This window comes from Chaetura pelagica, unplaced genomic scaffold (genome assembly GCF_000747805.2).
Source record: "Chaetura pelagica isolate M959 unplaced genomic scaffold, ChaPel_1.0 scaffold234, whole genome shotgun sequence".
Taxonomy (NCBI): Eukaryota; Metazoa; Chordata; class Aves; order Apodiformes; family Apodidae; genus Chaetura; species Chaetura pelagica.
In genome coordinates this window covers 882,959-892,900 of record NW_009952967.1, presented here as the reverse complement: position 1 = coordinate 892,900, position 9,942 = coordinate 882,959, and the positions used below count along the sequence as shown (strand labels likewise).

General features: G+C 53.7%; 2 protein-coding genes across 2 annotated transcripts in view; both read right to left on the bottom strand.

Annotated features, from left to right (window-relative positions):
• Nucleotides 1-1,534: 1,534 nt before the first annotated feature.
• KLHDC7A (kelch domain containing 7A) lies at nt 1,535-4,792 on the bottom strand. The gene is made up of 2 exons (XM_009995792.1): nt 4,643-4,792; nt 1,535-3,247 (listed from the first exon to the last, which is right to left on the bottom strand). Exons 1-2 carry the CDS (start codon nt 4,790-4,792, stop codon nt 1,535-1,537), a joined length of 1,863 nt encoding a protein of 620 aa, XP_009994094.1.
• Nucleotides 4,793-9,043: 4,251 nt separating this feature from the next.
• Nucleotides 9,044-9,942, bottom strand: part of IGSF21 (immunoglobin superfamily, member 21) — a 14,190-nt gene continuing 13,291 nt past the window's right edge. The window contains exons 8-10 of the mRNA XM_009995790.1: nt 9,748-9,940; nt 9,604-9,642; nt 9,044-9,183 (exon numbers count right to left, since the gene is read on the bottom strand). Of these exons, the coding sequence (XP_009994092.1) occupies nt 9,110-9,183; nt 9,604-9,642; nt 9,748-9,940 (306 nt within the window). The 3' untranslated portion in view covers nt 9,044-9,109. The remainder of the gene's footprint in view (nt 9,184-9,603; nt 9,643-9,747; nt 9,941-9,942) is intronic.

Below are 9,942 nucleotides of genomic sequence, written 5' to 3'. Positions count from 1 at the left end.
ATTTTTAAAAAGAGGGTTTTGATTCACAAGGTTTACCAGCCCAAGCACCCCAGCAGAGAGAAATGATGGGATGCAGAAGGCTGCAGCCCCAGCACGTCATCTGTGGGGTGGTCCTGCTAGGGTAGGAAGAGCTGGGCCAGGGTGGGTGAAAGTGGTTGGACTGTGGCAGGTTTGACCACAAGGAGAGGGTGCATCCCTCACCCCCACCAGCAGAAGCAACATGCCATGGCTAATGAGCAAAACTCAGAGGCAGGGTTAATTAAGGCAGCCTCCAAGGTCTCCTAACATGGATGGATGCCACTGACCTTCATAGGAAGCCCTTGAAGGCCAGGAACACAAGGCCTCCAGGCAGTGACTGAGAGAAGTTGTAAATACTTTTGGGAGTGTTTTGAGAGAACATTAACCCAAGCTCTCCTAAACCACCCTTCCCAGCAAGACCTCATGGTGATACCGTGGGCTGCTCTGACACCAGCTCTTATCTCCAAGCACTTCAAGTGCATCCATGACTCTGTGCTCATGGCCTGATGCCACCGAGGAGGCAGGACCAGGAGGTTTTTGTCCATCTAGGAGCTGATTTTGTCCATCAGGAGGCTGACAGATGATGGATAATGAACCATTTCCCTAACAGCTCCAAGGGAAGAAAATGCAATTACCCAAAGTAGCTTTTGGGCAGAACACAGAGGCAGCAGGGTGAGGTGAGTGAAACTGGTGGGGGGGGAATAGTGGATGAGCAACCACATCCAAAGCCCTGCTTTGCTTTTGGTGGCCTCCTCAGAGACGTTTGTGCAGTAATTAGTGATGTAAAACATGCCTCAGCCTCTTTGTTCCCATTAGGCTTGGCTACGGCTGGAAGTGATGCGCGACAGTCGCCCGTGGTTAATTTTACCAAATGTTCACTTTAATTTCATTTAAGACCAGCTGTCTATACATCTATGGAGCTTCCTGACATAGTGGGTATATAAATATATATATATATATTATTCTGTGCTGAGGAGAAGTTAATAGATAACAAGGCACCGGTAGGAACAGGGCACCCTCTGCCCCCAGCCCTGGGGTGATGTCAAGCCTGAAGTCTCAATGTTGGCATAGAGCCCATGGGTGGTGACCTTTGGGTGATACCTCCTTAGGGATGAAACCTCCCTGCTGTGTTCCTCCACCCTCCAACCCCTGCTGTGTTACATGTCAATATTAACCACCTAGTGTGTACAGCAGCTACTCCTAGGGCAGTGCAGAGCTGGGGGCCTTTAGAGACCTGGGGTTTATTTGCTTCCGATGAGCACGCCTATATTTAAATACCTCTAAGCAAACAAGTCCACCCAGCTCCTGCTTTGCTCTTCCTTGTGCCTTCAAGGCTGGGTTTACTGGTAGGATCCGAGGGCAATTTGTCTCCTTCCTTGATGGGTAACATTGTCCTGGTAGAGTTCGTTTCACCCTACATGGTCTGTTGTGGGCTGGTGGCTTCTTCTACCAGTTTTCACCATCATGTCCTGTCTAAGCCATCACAATCGTTGCGTCAGACCCCAGCACGGGTCCCTCAAACCTGTGTTTGCACCACTCCTCCCTCAGGCAGCACCAGGACAGCCAGCAGGAGGCTGCCGCGGGGCGATGGGAAGGGCTGCAGCTCCTTGGTCCCGAAGCGTGGTGAGATGTGGTCGGCCAAGAAGCGCACATGGAAGTGCCGGCCGACGCAGTGGACCAGGCTGCCCAGCACGGCGCACTGGAAGCTGGACGGGTCGGCCATGGGGTAGGTGGCACACTGGTACCACAGCTTGGCCTTGGCTCCGCAGCGGTAGACGCTGATGCCCGCGCTGCGGTGGAGGTCGAAGCGGTAGATGAAGCCATTGGCACTCACCAACTCCACCGTCCTGTCCTTGCCCCCGCCCACCAGGCTGACCCTCCAGCTGTCGGAGCGGGCAGAGTAGCGCAGCAGGACGTAGCGCAGGGTGCCCCCCGTCACGTAGATCTCCCCGTCACACACCGTGGCCATGTGGGCCACGGCAAAGGTGTCGTGGGGCAGGGGGGCAGCAAAGGTCCAGCGGTCCTGCCGGGGGTCGTAGCGCTCCACCGTGTAGAGACACTCGCCGCCGATGGCGTAGAGGTGGCCGTCCAAGGCCACGAGCTTGCAGTGGGGCCGCGCTTGGTTCAGGGGGCAGATCTCCCTCCAGATGTTGGTCAGGGGGTTGTAGCAGAAGACGCGGTTGGAGGGTCTCTGCCCGCGGCCTGTGCCCTCGCAGCCAATGGCCACGAAGAGGTAGTTGAACATGTTGCACATGGCGCAGCCCCGGGACACCACCTCCGGGGGGACGTGGCAGAGGTGGTGCCAGCTGTCCCCCGTGTCGTCGTAGTAGCAGAGGCGGCTGGTGTGGAGGCCGGGCTCCTGCACGTTGACATCTGCCACGGCCACGTGCATCTTCCCCTTCATCCTCCGGCGCAGGATGAGCTCCCGCTCGCCGGCGTTGAGACGGCCATAGATGGAGGGTGTCCTCAGCACCTGCAAGTAGTTGTCACTCATCACCTTGTAGGCAGCCTCCTGGAGATCGTCCTTCTTCTGAGCCTTGGCCATGAGGAGGACCTGGTAGCAGTTCCCCAGGTCCAGGTGGGCGGGTGGTGGCATTTGGAAGAAGTTGGCATCAGCCGTCAGCCCTGGGCTTGCTGGGGGTGTGAGGGTTGGTGCTGCAACCCCAAAACCCTCCATGGGCAGCTGGAGGTGGGGGCTGTCTGCAATCTGGAGGATGCTGTCCTTGCGGCCAGGAGATGGTGGCTCAGGGGAGACCTCCAGGATCTCTGTAGGTGATGGGACTATGGTGGAGGTGACGGGATTCAGTGCCACCAAAGCTGGCTCTGGCTCCTGGGTTGCAGAGCTATTTAGCTCTTCACTGACCCTGTCTGAGCTGCGGTGCTGCGATATTCCAGGAGGGATGTTGGGGAAAGTCTTCTTCTTTGACACTGAATGGGAGATGGACTGGACGTAGTAGTCGTAGACTTTGCCTTTGAGGCCAGGACTTGGCTGCCCAGCCCCGTCCCTCACCCCCTGCTCAGGGATGTAATTCTCCTCCACCTGTATCTTTGCCACCGAGGAGAAAGAGTAGGAGGCATCTGACCCCACGTTGCTTGTCGTCATCGTTAGCCCCAGGTCTGAGATGATGCTGAGGGTCTGGATTGTCCCCCAGCACCCGTCGGCCTTCTGCCTTGGGTCCCCAACAGCTGAATCCTGCTCTGTGCTCTGGGTGTGTCCCTCACCTGCCATCTGGGTGTTTGCAGTCCCAGGGGGAAGCCCAGTGCTCAGGGCAAGGGTGTCCTCCCCATGGCTGCTCCGTGGTTCAGCCGTGTTCCCAGGGTCAGAAGAATCCAGCTCACTTCCTGGCTTACTTTCCAGCTTACTTTGCAGCTCGCTTCCTTGCTCACTTTCCAGTTTGCTTCCTGGCTCACTTCCCATCTCGTTTCCTGGATCACTTCCTTCCTTGCTTGCTAGTTTATTTCCCAGCTTGCTTCCTGGCTTGCTTACTTGCTTGATTACCAGTTTGTTTCCTGACTTGCTTGCCAGCTCACTTCCCAGCTCACTTCCTGGATCATTGGTCAGCTTACTTCCAAGCTCACTTTCTAGCTTACTCTCCAACTTGCTTCCTAGCTCACTTTCTTTCCTGCTTCCCAGATCACTTGCCAGCTCACTTCCTGACTTACTTCCCAGCTTGCTTCCCTGCTCACTTCCTTTCTTGCTTCCTGGCTTACTTGCCAACTTATGTTGCAGTTCACTTCCCTGCTCACTTTCCAGCTTACTTCCTGGCTTGCTTCCCAGATCACTTCCCAGCTCGTTTCCTGCCTCACTTCCCAGCTCGTTTCCTGGGTCGCTTCCTTGCCTGCTTGCTAATTTATTTCCCAGCTTGCTTCCTGGCTTGCTTACTTGCTTGATTCCCAGTTTGTTTCCTGACTTGCTTGCCAGCTCACTTCCCAGCTCACTTCCTGGATCATTGGTCAGCTTACTTCCAAGCTCACTTCCTAGCTTACTCTCCAATGTGCTTCCCAGATTGCTTCCCAGATCACTTGCCAGCTCACTTCCTGACTTACTTCCCAGCTTGCTTCCCTGCTCACTTCTCTTCTTGATTCCTGGCTTACCTGCCAGCTTATGTTGCAGTTCACGTCCTTGCTCACTTCCCAGCTTGCTTCCTGGCTCACTTCCTAGCTTGCTTCCCAGATTTCTTCCCAGATCACTTCCCAGCTCATTTCCTGGATCACTTCCTTCCTTGCTTGCTAGTTTGTTTTCCAGCTTGCTTCCTGGCTTGCTTACTTGCTTGATTCCGAGTTCACTTCCTGACTTGCTTCCTAACTTGCTTCCCAGCTTGCTTCCCAGCTCACTTCCCAGCTCGCTCCCCTTTCTGCCCATGCCCTCTCTCCTAGAAGTCAACCCCAGCCCAGAAACAACCTCCCTTCCTTCCTCCCCCTCCTCACCCCTTGCCGGCCCTGACTCCCCTTGCCACCACGTCCCAGAAACACCCACTTTCCCTCTGCCTTCTCCATCCCCACCACCTCTCCTCCCTTCCCCACCAAACCCCTTCCTCCACCGCAGCCCCGCAGCCCCATTCCCATCCCCATTCCCATTCCCATCCCCATCCCGGGCACCATTTGCCTTCTGTTCTCCTCCCACATCAGCTGGTGGGATTTTCCCCCCGGCAAACGAGCGGGACTTATAAAACCTGTAAGCCAAAGTCAGGAGGAGCAGAGCAGCAGCAGAGAGGACGAGCTTTCCAGCCAGATGCATCTCGGACTGCCAGGGCAGGGTTACCCGCTGGGGCATTTTTCCATCCCAGGCATACGGAGAAGCCGATTAATGATTGTCGAGCGAAGCCCGGAGCGTTGCAGCTGAAGGTTTTGGGGCAAGGTGACTTTGAGGGAGCAAAGCTGGCAGGAGGTTTCCGGATGAGTTTTGCATGTTTGAGCTGGGCTGGGCTCCCGGGAAAGGTGCAGCCCCTGAGCTGGCGGCACAGGGACGGTTTTATCCGCCCAGTAAACAGAGAAGCTTGGAGAAAAAAAAGAGTTGGAATCCATGGTCTGAAATGGCTTTTTCAAACCAATGTTTCTAGAAACAATTCTATGAAAAGCACAAGGAAGCAGGAAAGGGAGGAAAAGTAGGTTGGAAGGTGCTGCCTCCATTTTTATTTTTATTTTTTTACTGTTCAAAAGGAAACGGATCTATTATTTTTTTTATTTTTTTTTCCTCTAGAAAAGGTTCCTCATCCCTGGGAGGGAGGGAGGGAGAAGCCACCCGGCACCAGGCAGACCTTTGGTCTGACATTGAGCAGCTGCTGCACGGCAGAAGCAGGTGACTAATTAGGTGGCCTTCATTTGTGGCACGCTACCTAGTGAAGGGGGATGGGAAAGAGCCTGAAAGCCACCGAGGTGGCTTCAGGGCCAGGCTGGAAGTGTCAAGGAAGAGCTGGGGGGGCTTTAAGTGGGGAGAGGGGGGGTGAAATTGAGCAGTGAAGAGCAAATGTAGGTAGGAGTGAAGCTGCAGAGCCCTGCATGTGTGTGGGGAGAGGGAGGAATCAAGGGAAATGAACAAAATCTTGGGGACCACAAAAAAGTTTGGGATGGGAGAGGTGCAAGGCAGCACTTCAGTTTGCTGCTGAGTGAGGGATTAGACTCCTGTGGGGAAACTGAGGCACGAAGGTTGCCAGACAGTGTCACGCTTGTTTCTGTCTCCCCCCTGGAAAGGTGTCAGTGATGTGTCTGGTTCTGCTCTGAATTTCAAAGATTTAGAGGGATTGTTGTCCCCAATGTCCCCGAGGCAAACTGGGTCCCCGTGTCTGGGCCACAGCAGGGGCAGAGGAGGGAACCAGGGGAATGTCACCCCCTGCAGCCCCCACCAAGTGAGCTGAATTCAAAGGGAGAAAATTCATTTCCTTTCCCCCCCAGGGGAATGTCTCACATGCTGAGAGACGCATAAAGAAACAAGGCCCTACAAGGTGACCCAGAAACAGTCAAAATGTGGGTGGGGGTGGGTGGCTGCTCCTGGTTGAATGCAGGGACTTGCTCCCCACTGGCTTGGGACTAATCCAGAGGGATTTGCTGGAGAAATAAGTCCAGGGGATGCTCCTTGTAGGAGGTGTGGGTGTGATGGGCCATGACCTTGGCGTTCTTCATCTTTCCCTGTCACTGTTTTTAATCCACAGGTGGCTCTGCACAGATCCTCATGGTCCTGATCTGGGAAGTGTGAATTATCCATGTTCTTGGTGGCCCTGTGGACCTGGCAACAGTTCTCAGTAAGGAGATGGGGGAGGCAGGGGAAGCACAGAGCAAAGCCCACCCCCGCTCCCACTGGCATTCCCAGCCGTGTCGAGCTGGAGCATCCTGGTTTTGTGCCTCCCACCCTAATAACTCAAAGGGCTGGGGGCTCAGACGTGCTCCATTCTTGAGAGGTCCAAGGTTGGGCTGCCAAATCCCAACTGGAGTTATAGTCAGGATGAGCACAGTTATCCACAGTTATGGACCTTGGGATGCAGAAACATGGAGGACGAGGGGAAGTGAGGGCATTTTTTGTGGACATCATGCTCTGGGTGCTGTTGCCTTCCCAAATGGCAGGATGGGCTTTCCAGAGCCCAGCTGCTGAACTCAAGCTATGGGAGATGATGTTAGGAAGGAGAATCTCAGTGGCAAAACACAAATCCCTGAGTAAATGTTTATTGATCTGTGCCTTGGGGTGAAGAGGACGAGTGGCCACAGCTTCCCTGGGCAGTGGTGACGTCTCAGCACTTGGTGACTTTAATTGAATGTAATTATCTGGTCCCAATTTTCCTAAAATCTTCTCAAAGTCTCCTGAAATTAGGGACCATCGATAATGCTCCTCTGTGGGGTTTTGGGCTGGCATCAGCTCTCAGAAGTGTGATTAATTTTTTACCAGCTAATCATATTGCTCCGGCAGGTTGTCAGCCACCGATCTGTCGTCTCTCATCAATAATGAACCACCCTGAGCAGCTTTTTCCCCTTCCAACCTCCTGCATTATTCACTGCCAGGGCCTCATCCAACAGGGGGGAGGCAGGGATTTAATTGGTGTCTTTTGGAATTATTTGTAGGAAGCGGGATTGGGATGGGGAGGCAGATGGTGGGTGAAGGAGGAGGTGAAGGTCGGGTCCAGCATGGCGTGGGAGGTTTGACTTTGGATCTCTCCTTTGGCATCTCTCCATGTTCCTCACCTTGGAGGGCTTTTGGGAAAGCAGGCAGTTTCTCTGGTGTCCCCTCAGTCATTATTAGGGTGCTGCTGGTGCCGAGAAGGTCCCATCCTATAGCCTGAGCCATCACCAGGGAAAGATCTAAGCACCCTGAATGCCCACAGAAGGGTGGATTTGGGATGTGCAGGACCCCCAAGCCCACCAATCCTCTCCCAGCCACTGGATGGGGAGGCCACATTGTTCTAGAGCTGGCACCAAGTGGAGCCAGTTGGTGGTGGCACTGCCTCTCTAATGTTCCTCATTTCCATGGTTTCAGGCTAAAAATCACCACATTTGCATTTAAATGGAGGTTTGGGAGTCTGTAAATCCCCATTTTTATTTTTTTTCTTTCCAAGTGAGAAGGTCTAATGGTTGTTTAATCACATTGGGATGAGGGCCCTGGAGCATCTCCAATCCAGCAAGGAGGGTGAGAAGCATCAGCACTGTGGTAGGGGGGAGCTCTCCTGCCTGCTCAGCAGTGTGGGGGTAAACTAAGTCAGTGGGATTTCCCTAAAAAGAAAGGTTCCTCTGAAAATAAAAAGGTTCTTTTAGGAAATAAAGGGGTTCCCATGGAAAAAAAAAAATAATAAAAAAAAATTATGTTGGAATGGAGGTATGAAAGCAGTCAGGGAGGGAGCAGGAGCTTGGGAAGCTGGTCCAAAGGCATCCAGATGTTTTGGGATGATCCTCCTGCATCCCAGCCAGCCCCTGTCTGTCCTTGCATCTCTGCCAGCCCAATTTATTGGGTATGGGAAGAAACTCCTGAGCTGCTGCGGGTTTGTTCAGCTCCTTTGAGGCCGGGAAATGGCTCGGAGCGAGGTTGGCAGTGGAGCATGGTAAGGACTGAATCTGCTTAATAATAATTAATCATAATAGTAATAATAATGCTTAGCACTCGTACGGGGCTTTGGAAAGATGAAGCTCTGCTCAGCTCGGCTGCTGGATAATCCTCTAGGATTAAGAGTTCCTGGAGGAAAAGGCAGGAGAACATCCCATCCTTGAGCTCCTCTCCCTCTGCATCTGCCCCCCTCCCCCCGGGATCCTGGGCTGGGTGCTCTTGGGGCACCACGGGGCAGGGGGGAAAGCAGACAGGGAAAGCACCAACAACTCCCAGAAGCAAGCAGGACTGGGGCAAAACCACTTGGTTTTTGCAAAGATCCATCCTGCAGCAGGATTGACACCATGGTGGGATGCACCCCAGCATGAGCTACCACAGGACCAGGCAGGATCTGGCCCTACTGCACCATTAACTGTTTCCAGGGCAACAGTTAGCTAAGAGGGATGGGGAGGGTGGCATGGGTGGGACACGTGCTGCCTGCTCATGTGTGAGAGCTGACATTTTGGGTCTGGAGCCACCTGTCACTAGAGATTGACCATCCGGGCCAGGACAAGTGCTGTGCACGGCTCCCATCTTCCAGCAAAACCAATTTATCCCAACCAAAGTCCTGGGGTTTCAGGCCAGTGATCCACAGATTTTTGCGTTCCCGGGGCCTGTTGGGGATCCATGTCATTCCTAGCTTGGGAGCTGAGACCTGAAGCAGCTCAGTGCAGTGGGAATGGTGTAACTGGATTTTTCCAGGGGACTTTTAGCCCTTGCATAAGAGACACCCCCCCCCCCCCCAGTCCTTGTAAAGCCTCTAGGTGCACCAACATGGTTCTGGGTGCATCAGCACAAGGCAAAACATTAAGCACAACCTTCTACCAGGGGAGATTTTTCTTTTTCCTTTTAATTAAATTGTCTGAGGAAGCCAAGACACAGACAGAAAGAGACTGAGACTGTAAATAGTATAGAAAAAAAAAAATAAATGAGAGAGAGAGAGCGAGAGAACCGGTTGGGGAAGGTGGGAATGCCAGGTGGAGCCATACGGAGGAAGAGGAGGAGGAGGAGGAAGAGGCAGGCGAAGCTTCACGTTAGCTCCAGGATCACTGTTAGGGTGAGTGCCAAAACTAGTCTGAAGCCGCAGTGGCTGGTAAGTGAACCTAGGCAGGAGGAGAAAAGGGTTGGGGAGTTCAGGAGCTGGGTCTTGACACTTGGGTTCGAAGTAGGATGGGGCCACCACCTCTTTTTTTTTGGGGGGGGTGGGACAGGGAGAGATCCCCATCCTAAACTTGCTATGGAGGTTGTGTAGGAGAGGCAGCAGGTCAAGAGATGCTGCACCCTTTTGGTGCTAGGGGCAAGGGCTTGGGGCCAAGTAAGGAGAGATGGCCAAGATCTTGGGGCCATGCAAGGAGAGATGTTTAAGGTCTTGGGGCCATGCAAGGAGAGATGTTCAAGGGCTTGGGGCCATGCAAGGAGAGATGCTTGAGGGCTTGGGGCCATGCAAGGAGAGATGGTCTCTTCATAGTCCTTCTCTCTCTGAGGGGTTTTGAGTGGAAATACTGGTGCCCACCACTACTCACCATTGGAGTCCTCTGTTCCTCTGGGAATATTTGGGTTTTCTAATGGGAAAGAAATAGCAGAGAGATGTTTTTACCGGGGGGGGGAGGTCGGGAGATGAGTGAGGATGTATGGAGGAAGAGGTGACCCCCATGGTGCTGCCCTACCAAAAATGATGAGCCGGGTGTGGGTGTCGGTGGAGCCCAGGGGGTTCTGGGCGGTGCAGCGGTACATGGAGCCATTCAGCTCAGCTGGCACCCGTTCCAGCACCAGCTCCTTGCCATCATGCTCAGCACTGCCATCAAGGAGCCTGCTCCCCACCCGTGTCCAGGTGAAGAGGGGCTCTGGGAAGACTTCATTCT